General features: G+C 37.8%; 1 protein-coding gene across 1 annotated transcript in view; it reads left to right on the plus strand.

The window, feature by feature from the left end:
- The first annotated feature begins 1,371 nt into the window (after nt 1–1,371).
- The window catches only part of med13a (mediator complex subunit 13a), a 69,623-nt gene continuing 54,544 nt past the window's right edge, over nt 1,372–16,450 (plus strand). The window contains 2 exon segments of the mRNA XM_051120673.1: nt 1,372–1,973; nt 5,787–6,021. Coding sequence (XP_050976630.1) covers nt 1,908–1,973; nt 5,787–6,021 — 301 coding nt within the window. The 5' untranslated portion in view covers nt 1,372–1,907.

The following is a 16,450-nucleotide window of genomic DNA, read 5'->3' on the forward strand; positions in this document are numbered from 1 at the left end:
CTGATTATTACGTGCATGGGAATACATCTCACTTAAACTCTTGAGTGAAAGTAATCTCATTCAGCCAGCTGCGTGTCTAACTACGCCTAACACTCCAGTGTGTATTATATTTTCTTGAAAAAATGTCATGGAACCGCATAAAAATGCAACATATATTGTGTTTACACATGAACATATTTACTACATACACTACCAGTCAAAAGTTTTTGAACAGTAAGCAGTCTCTTCTGCTCACCAAGCCTGCATTTATTTGATCCAAAGTACAGCAAAAGCAGTAATATTGTGAAATATGTTTACTATTTAAAATAACTGCATTCTATTTGAATAGATTTTAAAATGTAATTTGTTCTTGTGATCAAAGCTAAATTTTCAGCATCATTACTCCAATCTTCAGTGTCACACGAACCTTCAGAAATCATTCTAATGTGCTGATTTGCTGTTCAAGAAACATTTTTGTTAATTTTTTATTATTATCAATATTTAAAACAGCTGAGAACATTTTTTCAGGATTGTTTAATGAATAGAAGGATCTAAAGACGAGCATTAAACGAAAATAAAAAGCTTTTGTAACATTATACACTATACCTTTCAAAATCAAGGAGTCATTTTTTTAAATAGAAATGATAGAAATTAATACTTTTATTTAGCAAGGACACTTTAAATTGACCAAAAGTGATGATAAAGGCATTTATAATGTTATAAAAGATTTATATTTCAGTTAAATGATGTTTTTTCTGAACTGTCTATTCATCAAAGAAACCTGAAAAAAAGAAAAAAATCTATTTTCAACATAATAATAATAATAATAAATGTTTTTGAGCTGCAAATCAGAAAATTAAAAGCATTTCTGAAGGAGTATGTGACTGGAGTAACGATGCTTTGAAATCACAGGAATAAATTAGATTTTAAAATATATTCAAATAGAAAACAGCTATTTTAAATGGTAAAAATATTTCAGCATTTTACTGTTCTTGCTGTACTTTGAAGCATATAAATATGGGTTTGGTGAGCAGATGAAACTTCTTTAAAAAACATTAAAAACTTTTGACTGGTGGTGTATATAAATCGTTGTATATCCCAGAGCCCCAATGACCAGCGAACGATTGATTATAAATATGTTATATTTGTTTATTTATTTATTAAATATTTGTAGTCACTGGGCTGTGTATCCAATGAGTAAACAAGTGCTCAACACACATAGCCTGGGAATACTTCTGTATTGAAGAGGTTATATGAGCACTAGGTGGCGCAGGGTTAAAGTCTGTCAACCGTAATTGTATTTGCTCGGCGGCGCCCCTAGCGGCAGCGGCCGTCGCTTGCAGTGTTGTTACGCCCCTCATGACCGCCGAGCAGCCAATGGGCTCCGGGAGGCAGAGTTCTCCCTGTGGCCGCCATTAGAGAAAGGAATCCATGAATTCAAATGGAAACCAGCAGGAACACAGACCGAGTATACGCTTTTAAATGAAAATGAGCCATTTCATGTAGTTTCTCGTCACCTTTCGACGCTTTCACCGCGGAATGTTTTTCGTTTTTAAGCCGCTTTCGCTGGGGATGGAGGTATAAGAGAGTCGTTTTTAAGCTAAAACCGTTTTTAAGCCAAGGGGGAGGGGGGAGAGTTGCCTCTTTTTGCTCTCCTTTTTTCTATTTTAATAACACATTCCTCCTCTATTTTTACATGTAATCTATTCCCTCGCAGCCTCGTCGACGGTTGAGGCCGTGCTTTTTTTAAATTCTAATTCGGGCTGAACGCGGGAGGCGCGAGCGATCGAATGGGGCTGTTGAATTCCATTCCCCCACCGATTGTTTAAAAATAATTCCGTTCACATTCGACTCGAATTCGGAGAAACGTTCTTTTTCTTTTTCCATGGAAAGCCCGATGATGGGATGTTCGAGCGCGCAGTGAAAGGATGAGTTCTTGTTTCGTACCGAACGGGGCCAGCTTGGAGGACTGCCATTCCAATCTATTCTATCTGGTAAGAGATTTAAAAACTAAAAGGAAAAAGCAGCCATTTTTAGCCGCCTAGCATGCTAACATCAGCCCCAGTGGAGAGAGAGAGAGCGAGCAGGATCAGGGCCCAGTGTATGTGTGTGATTCAAACACACGCTGCTTGTTTATTTGCTTGTTTGTAGGCTTTTCTAAAGAGATTACACGTTTGTAGTGTTTTGCACCAGATGGCTTAACGCAAACTGACTGCGTGTTTTGATTTTATGTGTTTATAAATTGCACGCAACGAAGAGCGTCGGCAGAATGAAAGTTAAAGTTTCATTTTAGCAGCACTTTGTGCAAGTATAAATTACTCTGCTAATGTTTTTTTGAACGTATTGTTTTAGGAGTTGTGTAAAACAAAACGTTTAGGCTTCGGTTCAAACTCCACGTTCTTATGTTTGGGGTGTTTACATAAATGTTTACACGCTTCTTCGGGCTTATTTTGGGTCGTTCCCAGAAAAAGTGCATTTTGTGCCTCTGTGTGAGTTTCTTTACACATTTTTATAAAACAAACATTCCTATTTAAATCTTTTTTTTCCTGGCCTGTGTTTTCAACTTCTTGCTTTATTGGCAAACTTGTATTATTGATCAATAATACTTTTTTTTTCTCTATGCAACAATAATATAAAATCGTGAACGCAACGTCTTTTTAATAAAATACTATCGAAAAGTTGCATCCCATGCTTAACTGTTTCCATCTTAACTTCACCTTATTAAAATGACGTGTAGTTTCATAATTCAGATGTCTTTGTCATTGACATCATCCTTTAATTATATTTGTCAGTAGCTATGATACCTTAATTTTGTACACTAAGCAACTAGATATTTGCATTAAGTTCTTCTTTACAACAATAAACATTTAGCAGTGTCATGACCTTGAGCCAAACTCTAGAAAAAGCTCAATTAAACTGCAAAACCTTGCATTAAAAGCATGATTGTATTCCAACATCCATTAAAGCTGGATTAAGTTGACATAAAACAGTATCAACACTCAAAAAGGATGTTTGAAATCTTACACTTATTGAGTCACCGTTTTACCTGATAGCTTTGGCAGATTTGATGCGTTTGCATTAATCGTGTGAGCCACGCATCAGTTGTTTGGCTTAAAATAACCAGTGCTGGGTTTGGGGTTTACCTCATGTCTGCAATAAGAGACATGGAGTTCGAAATAGATGGGGCATTCCTGGAGCCTGCAGGGTTGTTTACAGCACTTTTCTGCTCCCTAACACACACACACACTCTGGCGTCCCATTGACTTCTATTGTTCTTAGATGAAGCTAATTATAATTGCTATGGAGCAGCCCTGCTTTTTTAGATTCGAAAGCAGACGTTATTTTTCCGTGTATGCAGGTTTTGCTATATTTGACATTTCCAGAACCGTGTCCTTCGCCGGTACAACAAAACAAGTACACAGACGCACTTTCATGAACAGTGTCAAGGCCTTGTGGTGAATTATATAACTTCAGCTTATCCAGTTTAATGCCTGCTCTGTTTTATTACTGCCACAGCACAATCTCTGATATTGTCTGAAGATGGATGGCTCCACTGAGAGCTTGTTTGCACACTTTGTTTGAATGTATTGCTTGATGATTTGAATATGAATAGTTGCAGTTTTCCAGAAACTCGTTTGCGCTTTCAGTCTCGGAAGAGGTGCTTTTTTTGTTATTTAGTTACAGGTGTGCCAACTTTCTTCCTCCTCACATTTTTTCCCCCAATGTCAATTACTTTTGTTTTTCATGAGGTGTGTTATGTTCAAATAATGGAAGCTGCGCTTTATGATCATGCAGAACAGACCATCTGCATATTTCTCTGTACATGTAAGCCTTTAAAGTGTTTGACCCCGTTTTGTTTTGCTTGGTGTAATTTTAGCACACCACTGTAAGGCTCGACTCATGGGAAACTCTGTCTCACCTCAGCACACACATTTGCTGCCTCATAACACATGCTCATCTAAGTTTTAGTGCATAATATTAGCCAAGCAGGTGGAGTAAATATGATTTTGAAATTGAGCGAGGAACTTTAATAAGCATCCGCCAACATCTTTTTAGCCAGCGAGATTTTATTAAATGTTTGTTTATTCACTTTATTCACTTTATTCACTTTATTCACTTTATTCATTTACATCTAGCGCTAGAAAATGCTTGCCAGATGTTGTCTGATGCACATTTTCATGCAATAAGTTGCAGATAAAATGTGGCTTCCTGAGATTGACATTTCACGTTTTGTTAGTCTAGTTAAGTTAGTGAGGTCGTTATGCTTGTGAAAGTCTTTTGAAGATGAAATCTTTCAGTTGAATGGATTGAAACAGTCACACTTTTTATCTTGAGTGCATGTGAAGCTATTTTCCTGTCGTTGGATGGTCTCCAGGGGCTATTGGTCTTCGAGCGCTGATTGACTTTTTTGAGTGGCTGAAGCAACGTGAGACAGACGCTATTGATAAGCATCTCTCGGGAGCGAGAGCAACAGAGAAAACGTCCGATAGTTTCGGGACTTGAGGTGGAGTGCGTCTCAAGGAGGTTGTTGGTGTCACTTCACCTGTAGCTCAGCTGTTTGCTTTGATTCTCACGAGAGGCATCTGCCGTCGTTCCTGGCAGCTCTCTGAAGAGTTCTTATAAAACTTTTGTGAGAAAGGGAGAGAGAGAGGAAGGAGAGATGTTGTGACAAAGGAGGAAGTTATGTGGAAGGCTGTGACCCAACAAACCACTCAAGTTTAAGTGGAAAGTCAAAGGAGCCAGATTCTTCAAGCCGAACATGACTCCTGCCCTTAAAACATGCACTCTTTCCGTTGATTTTTTTTTTGCATATTGTGGTTGTTTCTAATTTTAGAACATATTGAATTCTATTTTAAAAAAGTCTTTTTGGAAAGCAGTGTTGTGCTGGAAAAGGTTGTTTGCTTTACTTTTACATTTCTGCCGATTTCTTCTTCATGCCTTTAAGGACATTCAAACTTTTCTTCCTCCCCCCCTCGTCAGCTGTCAACGGTCTAAACTTCGACCGCTAGTTTTGTCCCATTTTTAGTTTCACTAACAAGTGTGTAACAGCTTTTGCTGCTGTATTTTTTTTCTGTGCATCCTCTGCAGATGTTCTCTTTGCATATTTTGCAGGTGTTTGATCTACAGTCCTAAGTCAGATGGAAATATTTTCCAACAGCTGCAACAAGTTTCACTTTGCAACAAATGAGCATTATTGTGAACATTACTGTAAACAGCTAGTCTTTTTCCATCTCTGGTTTTAACTGGCAGTGCACATGAGAAAAACACAGTTTTTTAGCTTGCCAGTGATCAGGGTTTAGAGATTATAACGAATAATGGTTGTTTTTGCCCTGATCTCTTTATAAATGCAGCCGTCCAGTTTATAAAAGCTGAGGTCTGCATGACCTGTCCTGCCCAGTCAATTAAGGATGTGCATAACATCACTTCATCTTGTTAATTTGCGCTCATAATGTTCTTATTTTTATCTCTTCAAAAACACTTTTATTTTATGTTAAGCCATTTCTTTTGATTCTATGCTTCACTCATTGTTTTTCTGATCTATCTGTATCAGTCTGAGTATGGCTGATCTTACAGCAGATCATTAAGACAGGATTAACTCCTGGGCTGGGGTCCATTAAGTATTTCATAGCTCGAGTGCTGCTGGTCTAGCGTCTGTTCCATCACATCAATGCCGTTTATCTTCGGTCTTAAAACCAGATAATAGATCAGCACTAAGACTTTTAGTTGCCTGCCGAATATGTGTGTCTTTTCGCAGGTGGTGAGCGGCCTTACTGACAGAAGCTAATGCGATCTCTCTTTCTTTGCAGGCTGATTTGACCGGGATAAAATGGAAGAGGTACGTGTGGCAAGGTCCGACCTCGGCGCCCATCCTGTTCCCGGTCACCGAGGAGGACCCGATCCTCTGCAGCTTCAGCCGTTGTCTGAAGGCGGATGTGCTGAGCGTGTGGAGGCGGAGTCAGAGGCAGGGACGCCGGGAACTCTGGCTCTTCTGGTGGGGCGACGATCCCAACTTCTCTGAGCTCATCCACCACGAACTGACAGGTAAGCTTTTGAGCCAAACCTAGCGAGCTGCCTACCTAGATGGCAAGTACTGGTGCATAAAAAAAGATGTGGCGATAAGCTATCAAGTACCTTTTCATGCTGTCTAGGTAGGCAGCTCACTGTTTCACTGACTCTAACGAAAAGTCCTTTTGTTTTGCGTTTTTCAGTTTCTTTTTTCCTTTTCGCCCACTTTATCTCTCTTTCTCTATCGACTGTGGTCTCTCTGAATTTCTTCCTCCTCCTTCCTCTCTCACACCCACACACGCTTTGCGTGTGCATTTTAGTTACTTGTCATCAAAATGTGCCGCAGGCCCAAGCGAAGATCTTCGGTTATTGTTTCTGCAGTCCCAGTTTAGCAGTCGGTGTCTGTCTCTTGCGGATAAACCTAAAAAGTGTGCCATTAAGTTTATACATGCTACAATATTTTTAATGTTTACAAGAGCTGTTAAGAGTGCTAAAAATAGATCAAGAGCCTTCTGTTGTGTTTGAACCGACTGGTCTGAAGGTGTGTTAGATCTGATCACCTGTAGATCTGTGTGAAATGCTTTTATAATTGTGTTTTCTTTCAAGATCAGTTCTCGCTCTGCTAACCCAGACCTTGAGGGTTATTGTTGTTTTGGGTTGGTGTTGCGTTGTATGAAACGGAGCGGTAGAGTCTGTGTGACGCCGTCACATCTCATCCGACGTGTGTGAGCGAAAATCCCTCGGTTTGATAAAAGACAAAAGAAAGGAATAGGAAATATCGAAGAAGTTTTGCCTCATTTTTATTTCTTAAGCCTTTTGAAGGATGGAATAATGAAGAGCATCGAAGCATGAACGAGCAGAAAGCATCATGGATGTCTGCGGAAAAGCTTTCATTTTCCACCTTTTTTTCCCCCTTCCTTTATGGACCGAGAAGATGGACCTGTCCCATCTTTATTCATGCCTTCTTTTACAGTGAGAAACAGAAGGAAAGAAAAATGGGGTGATATAGAGAAATTGGAAGAGGCGATTTATTTTTTTTTTTCTTTTGTCCATTGACCCTCCCTCATTACCGTTCAGTGTGCTGGAGGAGGGACAGAAATGGAGCCTTATAGGCTAAAGAATGACCAATTCACCCATTCTATAATATCCCTCTCCACAAGAGATATAGCTGTATTTTTCATTCGTTTGCAGAGATGTTTGCTATAATGGCTGCATCCCGCTTGTGCCTCATGACTCTCAGAGGAGAAGTCTGACATGTGCTTCTCTCTTCCTCTTGACACCTCTTGTTTCTTTCTTCACTTGTCGGTCTCCAGAAAATTTCAAATGATTTCAAGACCTGGAATAATTTTTTTTAGGATGAACATTAAATGTTCAAGTGAAACCCAGCTTTAAAATATTTATTTGGGAAGAGGTTGCTGACCTTGAGCAGCCCGAAAAGTCAAGGAAGACTTTTTGCTCACAAGGTGTTGGAAAAAGATTTTCAAATGTCGCATAAAGCTGTGTACTTTTAATTTGTTCGTCTTGTATGCATCTGTGGTTCTCTGTTTATCTAATTCAGGATCAGATAATGTGTCAAACAGCCTGTGTTTCAGGACTAAATGTTATGCTTGCGGTTGTTTTGAGATCAGCAGGGTCATAGCCACTTGACCTTCTCTCCTTGCAACAGACGTGTGAACCTGCTGCTCGTTCGACATCTCTCTTGACACGCACTTCTTGATGTCTTTCTCACAAACACGCGTGCAGTCGTCTTTCTGCTGGCCCTCGTACAAACACAGCGGAGGCCCACGGGATGCAATAAAGATTAAGCTCCTAAGACACACACGCGTAAATATATTCACCCGCGCTGGACCGTGGAGCACCTGATTTAGATCCCAACTGGCACCCTGGCAGTGAAGGTGTGAATCAGTGAACAGCAGGTCCAGGGAGACTTTAAAGGGGATAGAGAGAGAATGAAAGATGGCACTATCACTTCTGTTGTACGCTTCACTTGAGGAACACGTGTCTCAGAAGGTTTCAAGAACTAAATGAATGGGCTGGAATTCATGTGTCCTGCCATAATTAAGCCTAGTGTCAAAAATGCAGCATGAGTGACTCAAAAAAGCTTGGAAATGTGAAGATTCGCATTTGACATAGTGGCTAGAGCTGCTGAAGTTTTCAACACCATATTTTCCACTCTGTCTCAGATGTTTAAACTGTTTACACCTCGGGTTAACATGCATCTCAAATACATCTCTTGTGACCACTTGTCACACATTTTGGCACTGTTACTTAATGCTGATAGTCAAAACATACACTGCCATTCAAAAGTTGAATTTATTTTAATCAAAATTACGGTAAAACATATAAAACATGTATTAACATATAAAAACGTATAAAACATATATTAACATAGAAAATGCTTTTCAATGTTAATATATTTTAAAATGCAATTTATTCCTTTTGATGGCAAAGCTGAATTTTAAGCAGCGCAGCCATTTCTCCTTTTTTTTTTTTTTTTTTTTTTTTTTTTCCCAAACTGAAATGATTTTTCTGGTATTTTAGTCAAGTTCTTACAGTTAAACCCAAATTTGTTCAGACACCTTTCTTACATAATCACAGTTTATTCGCTGTAGTTTAAAAAATGGTAATAAAATATGACACAAACTCAGACTTGGAACTGTGTCAAATTCAGATAATTTTCAAAGTCAGATAACTTTGATAGAAAGCTATTTAATGGATGTATGACAATATTTACACAGCCATCAATACTCTGTTGACCAATTACCAAGCAATGCTTAATTCTGTTAGGTCTGTGGTGTAAAAAGGTTGCATTAGCAATTAAACAAAAAAACACTTAATGGAAAAGTTTACTTCCAGAGCCAAAATTCGCATATAATTTACTCACACTCTTGTCATCCAAGATGTTCATCTTTAGTCGTAAAGAAATTGTTTTTTGAGGAAAACATTTCAAGATTTCTCTCCATATAATAAACTTCATTGGTGCCCCCTGAGATTGAACTTCTAAAATGCACTTTAAATGCAGCTTCAAAGGGCTCTAAACGATCACAGCCAAGTAAGAAGGGTCTTATCTAGTGAAGTGATTGTGTGTTGTGTGTTTTTTTTTTTTTTTTTTTTTTTTTTAAATGACAATTTATACTTCTCAAACGCTTGTCTTGTCTAGCTTTGCCTGAACTGTGTATTCCGGTTTAAGATTGTTAGGGTAGGTACAAAAACTCCCATTTAATTTTTTCTCCTCCAACTTCAAAATCGTCCTATATTGCTGTTTTATCTTTTTTGTAAAGGCCGTTTGATCTTCTTTGCATGTTCAGTTTGTAAACACTGGGTCGGTACTTCTGCCGTGATGTAGGATGATTTTGAAGTTCCCAATATCCCAACTGTCTTGAACCGGAATACACAGAGTTTGTGCAAAGCTAGATAAGACGAGTGTTTGAGGTTAAAAAGTATATGAATTGTCAATTTTATTTTTATTGATTTTTATTTATTTATTTATTTTTTTTTAGAAAATAACTATTTTTATTTTTGTTCTGGAAATGAACTTCTTAAGCAAAACATGGTCAGGTCTGACCATGTCTGAATAATCTTCTTTATTTTGGTGTCCTCACTTACATAAATGAACTATAGTGTCCTGCACCTACTAGGTAAAAAACTATTATATCTGGTGTCTGAATAATGTTTGGTTTGACTGTATATTAACTGAACTTGACATGATGTGTTAAAGTAATCAATCTATTCAGATCTGCAATGTGGTTGTGTGATATATTTTTCTTAATTCTTTTATTTTTTGGACTTACTTTAAGTGTGGTTTCAATAATGTGATCCGCTAATGTTTTATACAACATTTTACACCTGCATTCAGCTTTACCCACTTCTGATTGGATGTTAATACAGCAATGTAACTCAAAGGCTTTGTCTGGGAATGTTTCAGCTTTGATATTGGTGTCTCCACATGTTTATTCGTCCATGTTTGTTCCCTCTCGTAGTTTACCCCCTCGTCAGATCTACAGCTTGTTAAAGTCTTAAAATTTTGCGGCAAGTGCCATTCCTGTCTGCTAACTAATCACTCGCGTCCCAAGGGAAAAGCAAGTGAAGGAAGAAGTTGACGGATCTTCTGAAGCCTCGTATTTAATCACTGAGCGAGTGGAAGAAAACACGGAGTGCTGTTTGGGAGATGTAATGAGACAGGAGGCCATTTGGCTGATGTTTGAGAGGCAACTTTACCCGACTCTGAATGGAACACGGGAGAGAACCAATCCCGGCGCTCCACTTGCTCTGTGATGGAATGATCTGGAATAACCGAACTGCCATTGGAGTAAATGAGCATCTCCTCGGTAGACCACGGCCCTCTATTTTTATGTAAATGTCCAATCGCCTCCCCTCCCCCTTCCTGCTCTCTGTTCCCGTCGGTGGCGCTTGCTGATGTCGGTTCTATCCAGGGGCATCCACAGAACGAGACATGAATAAGGTCTTTTTTCCCTCCTCCTTTCTGTCTCTTTCTCTCCCTCCCCTCTGCTTTTCCTCTCTCTCCCTTTTGCCTCCCTCCTTCTCTTTTTTTCCCTTTCCTCTCTCTCTGATCTTTTTTGCATAGAAATTAAGGAGCTGTAGTCTGTCTGTAAGGGTAATTGCTGTAGGGCTCATTTCTTCCTCATTTTTCCTCCTCTGACACTCGTCTGCTACACTCTCTCGCTCCCTCCCCCGTCTGCCAGTCTCCCTGTGGTGCGAGTTGTGCTGGCAGCTTCTCTCTACCTCTCTTTTTCTTCCCGTTCTCTCCCCTGTTCTCCCTCTCTTCCTCCTCTGGGTTTTTTCACGAGGGCTACCTGTTTACCGCATAGCTCAAAGACAGCTGCTGGTGATACCCATTATGCTGAAGGCTGACGGGCTTTCAGGCTACAAAATTAAGGCTCATAGTCACACTGATGTTTTTTTTTTTTTTTTTACTTATTTATTATTTGAGGAAAAAGGAGAGTGCAGTCTTTACTAACAGTGTTGTCTTTCATTAATTTGGCTTTCAAACATGAGACAGTATACAGAAATTTGTCACAGATGAAGAGTTTTATGAGCCACTAGTGGATCTAAAAAATGTTTGAAATGGATTTCCTGCCAAGTTTTTGTTTTATTTATTTATTTGTCTTTTTTTTTTTTTTTTTTTTTTTTTTAATTCTCATTGTTACGAAACTATAATAGGCTTTGTTACTTTTGATATGAAACAAGGTCTTCAGATTTCAAATTCTTACATTTTATTACCATAGTATTTCAACAATAAATGCAGTTTTGGCACTGTTTAATGTAGAGTGGCTGTCAGTTTTAAGAGAAGTGGCAGCGCAAAGCGCATCTCCTCCACTTTAATACCAGTTTCAGCACAAAATAAACATGAATAAACATCCGAAGGTATGTTTAAAGGACTACAATTTACTAAAATCTGTGTCCTGTCTCATGTAATCGCTTAGTAAGTGTTTCAACCGTGGAAAGACTTCAATAACCGTTTGTAAACAATGTCACGTAACGTTACATTCACCTCAGAAAAAACACATTCGATGACCGTGAACTTAGTCAGCTAGAAAAATGAACTCTAGAGAGGAGCATTTTGCTAAATTTTGTTAAATTTGCACCATATAACATATTAAATGTAATTTTACTCTTCTTCTGTTTAATTTGTTTAAATAAATACAAGTTTTTATGTATTTTTATTATGCCACCATGTAAATGTTTATATTTCAAAAAAATGAATTTGAGTTGGAGTTATTATAAAAAAAAATCTATATTTATACATTATATATTTTATATATTATTATATATTTTACAGCATTAGTTTTTTTTTCCTTGAGAAAATTTAGCATGTACTGTACCTGATTAAAAAAAGTACTTAATTTTAGATCAGAAATCGAATTGTGAAATTTGTGTCAAAACCCAGCCCTATTATTTCTTCACTACCCAATTTTATTATTGGTGTTATTCCCTTTTTATTTTTTTTGTTTTGTTTTGTTTTTATTTATTTATTTATTTTTTTTTAGTCAGTCTTAAGTTTTTGCTGCGTGGGGCCGCTATAAAACTCACTGTGCCGTGTAGTATAGAAATTACACACTGCACCTTGTGAGCAAGTGTTAGTCTGAGCAGTAAGCCAAGTACACAGAGAGCCCGTCAGTCGCAGTAATTACAGATTGGCCTCTGAGAGTCTCCCACCAACATAATGACAGAAGTTGTGATAAACACACTTTATTTAGTATTTGTCCGGGTGTCACGTAGGCCATGACTCTTAGGCACACTGGTAGTGTGCTTGTGGCTTGACTGGAGCTGTTTGTCAGACACATGAGCTGCGTATTTAAGAGTAGGAATCTTCTATTGGCAAGCTGTGTGTAGTGTGAACCCTCGGGCCACAGAGCTGAGCCGCTCAGAGAAAAGGTTCTTTGAAAACATGTTGGATCCCATCGACACAGAGAGAACTGAGTACGCTGGAGGAGATGATGTCTGCTGCTGCCTTTCCCTGACATCACTGCGTGTCTGAAGACCGTAGGGGCGGTTGTGAGTGAGATCATCCCAGGAAGGCCATTTGTAAACCCTCGGTTCGCGTCGACATTTGACCTGTGGCTGGAGAGCTTTGCCTCCGACAGGAAATGATGTCAGATACAAAAGGAAATAATACAAGTTCCTTTGCTTCAGAAGGTGCGTTGTTGTCATTCTCAATTTCCCCCGACCTTCCGCCACTTCCTCAGTTTTAAACAGACTTCGGATACCATAACATTCGAGCAACGTGATCAGACGATCACACATTGTGCCAGATGCCTGCCAGAAAACAGCATGGGTCTTGTACAAACACATTCTGTTTGGTAATAAAAAGACATTTCTAGGTCACCTGAAATTGGTGTTATTTCATTTGTTTTATTGGAGGAGAAAGATTTGGGTTGATTTACACTGCTGGTGGTTTGCCGCGCGGCATAACGCGCAAAGCTCCTCTTTGTTCTTCTCGCCGCGTGTGTGAGGTCTGATTTGTATTTTTCCCCCTGTTAATCTTGTTGTGCCGTTTGACAGGTTAAGGGCTTTGTTGCAAGACTGTGTGTTATTTCTGTAATGCGGGGCTTTGGTTGTTTCTGTTGAAATGTGCAGTTGCTGTTGTCAATAACAATCTATTTTATGCCCTTACCGGTAATGCTTGCAAACATCAGTTTACATTGTGCTTGAAAGTAGCTTGTGTTTTGCTTAATGGTCAAGACCTGCAGACATGTGAAATGGATCAGTGATTATCTGTCCCTTTTAGCAGGAACGAACCTGGTTTAAACCTGATCATGGTGGTTTTTGGGCAGTCGATGAGAAGGATTTTTCAGTAGGGATGCACAAGTACAGAAGTTTTGGTAATGGTTAGATAATGTTTAAACTTCTTTTTTTATTATTTTTTTTTAAAATAAGGATTCTTTAATATCTTTAATTTACTCACCCTCTTGTCATCCAATATACTGCAGGGTCATATATTGCAGGGCTTTTAAATGCTTGAATCTGATTGGTTCACAACATGTTTTAAGGTGTAATGCACTTTAATTGTGCGGAAGTAGTGCTGAAGTCCAACTAAAGATACACTTAAGTATATTTGGTTGTGCAAAAGTGGAGCAATCGCAAGTATACTTTAGGTACACTTTAATTTGCAATTAAATACCGATAAAGCTTAAAGTTCATACAATCTTCATCAGTTGTGACATTAAAACATTTTATGCTTGATATTAAGAAATGTGCATTGTGCACAAGTAGTACTCTAAATAAAGTTTAATTGCAATTTTATATCAGTAATTCTCAAGCGCTATATCAGTAATTATGTTAATAGACTTGAACTATACTTATATAAAATAAATGCAGTTTAACTCTACTGCATTTTCCTAGGGTGCATGTGTGTTATTTCCTAATAATTCAAGAGCCTGTTGTCAGTTATTCCTTATTATTTTTAGGGCTGGCAAACGATTAATCACGATTAATTGCATACAAAATAAAAGTTTGAGTTTGCCTAATATGTGTGTGTACTGTGTGTAATTATTATGCAAATATAAATACAAGCACATTCATGTATATATTTACAAATAAGAAGTATTTACAAGAATATGTATTTATGTCACTTATAGATGCACAATTATTGCATCTTTGTTGAATTAATAAAAGTATTCATTTCTTTAAAAAAAAAAAACCTTGCTAACCTCAAACTAATGAGCGGCAGCTTAAGTAAACTAACCGAATCCTAACTACATTTATTTTAATTTGATGACAAATTAGAAGTGTTAACTTTCATAATTTATTAAATATGTTCATGTAAGAACTGGTAGAAATGTCATAAGTGATATTTGCTGTAATCAGTATTAAGGATTATTGTTCCCATTAGTCTGTCTCTGAAATGCACTTTCATTTTCAGCTAGTGCTGTTTGTTGTGTCTGTGCTGCTGTAACTATGGTGTGGTCAGACTTGTTCGCCCTGTCCTGATGATGCATTGGCTTTGTACTTAATTCCCCAAACCAGAGAAGAGGGGGAGCCCCGTCTTCTCTTCTCTCCATCTTTATGCTTCTCTTTTCTTAGCATTTCTCTCTTTCTTGCTGTGCTCTCCTGTCATCTTTGGAAATAGTCATTAATTAGTAATTGAAGCTCTCCGGTCCTTGTAAGGCTCTGCTCTCAAATTCAGAGAAAAAGAACAAACCAGAGCAAGAGAGAAAGAAAGGAAAGCCAAGGGCATGAGGAGAAGAGAAAGAGATGGAGGTGCATATAGGGAGAGAGAGGGAAGACAGATTACAGCAGAGGAAGAAGATGAGCTAGAGAGAAATAAAGAAAGATGGAGATGGAGAGAAGGAGACAACAGAGAAAATAAGCAGGAAGAAAGAGAAGAGGCTCCTGTAGTGCACGGCTCTGGCTCTTCCCTGGTCTGGCTCAATCCCCTGGGGCCAATGGTTGAGCAGACATTAATCTCTCTGTTTAATGACCCTACAGCTGATCTAATGACTCCTGCATAGGAACCTGTGGCTGTAGGGAGCAGCTCTACACTAAGGGGCAGGGCTCGCTGTCCTGCTATTATAGGCCCATGTGTCTGAGGGATGATAATATGGTGCTCACTGCTAGTGTACTGAATAATACAGGGATTTGCTGAAAAGAGCAGCATGTTCTGGCCTCCTGGTTGTGGTCAGGTTAGGGTAGAGCTCTGTATTTCACTCGCTCTACACATGGAATTTGTATATTTGTAGGGCCCTATGATTTCCGCCATGCGGGAAACGGGCGGAATTGCGGAATCCAGTCATAAAAATGGAATTTACTGTATAACGCGGAATGCCATGGAATTTGCCAAATTTTGGATGAATAAATCAAAGTAGGTCAGTACACTGAAATCAAAACGTTATATGGACTAGTGTCTGGAAATATTAGGCTGCAAAAATACTATTTAAATATGAATCCTGCATGTTTTGAGTGTCTCTTTGAATGAATGGGCCAGACACGCGGTTTCGTTTACTACACACAGACTGAAGCGCATTTGATGCTCATGGTGTTTTTAGCCTCTTCCGCTTCTCTGCGAGTCACTTGATGAACATTTTACTATTTAATTGAGAAAAAGAAGATATATACAAATAGAAAATTAAAGGTCTTCACAGCAACCCACCACCCTGGTTTATCTTGAAGAAACTGTGAGACTGAGATATAGGACTTAATGCAACGATGGTAGTAGTACTACTACTAATACAATTTTAATTAAAACATAATTTTTTTTAAAGGAATATTTACCAGGAAAAAAACTTATTTGTTTATCAGAAAAAATGTAAATACACAACACAGTATTTCTGGGGGGACAAAAAAGAAAATAATAATAATAATAATAATGAGTCTAGAAAAATTAAAACAGGAAAAAAAAAAATTGAATTTGGGGGAAAATTAAAATGGATTTTATATTGTGTATGAGTAAATGTACATTAATATAATGAATATAATTCATAATTTTAAATTATAAATATTATACTATATATACAAACTTTGCTATTATTCATTATTGTAGTAGTAGTAATAAGATTATTTTGTACAGAAATACTGTGTCCGGTAGAATGACAATTTAACTATTAAAATTTTAAATAACATTTTATTAAATCATTTGCTTTTTATTTTATTTACAGTTTTAGGTGTGGTAGTCTTAAGTCTATTCCATTTACACTTGTTTTTGTAGCCGAGAATTGTGTTTATATAATAAACACAATTCTATTTTAATTGCAATTATTTTTATTTATTTATTTATTTTTCCAAAGATATCCTGTATCTTATATTTACTTAAATTCACCCATGATTACCCTGGCTAGACTGTGGGAACCATGTGGTTTGTGTGTAACTCTTACACTGTTACGGGTGTTGTCCTGAAAGTCTATTCAGTTGTTTCCTCTGATAACTTCTTAAAAAAAAAAAAAAAAAAAAAAAAAAAAAAAAAAAAGGTTTTGTGTAAGTTGGGACTCTGACAAAACAAACACAGCCA

The sequence above is a fragment of the Labeo rohita genome, chromosome 10, assembly GCF_022985175.1.
Source record: "Labeo rohita strain BAU-BD-2019 chromosome 10, IGBB_LRoh.1.0, whole genome shotgun sequence".
Classification (NCBI taxonomy): Eukaryota; Metazoa; Chordata; class Actinopteri; order Cypriniformes; family Cyprinidae; genus Labeo; species Labeo rohita.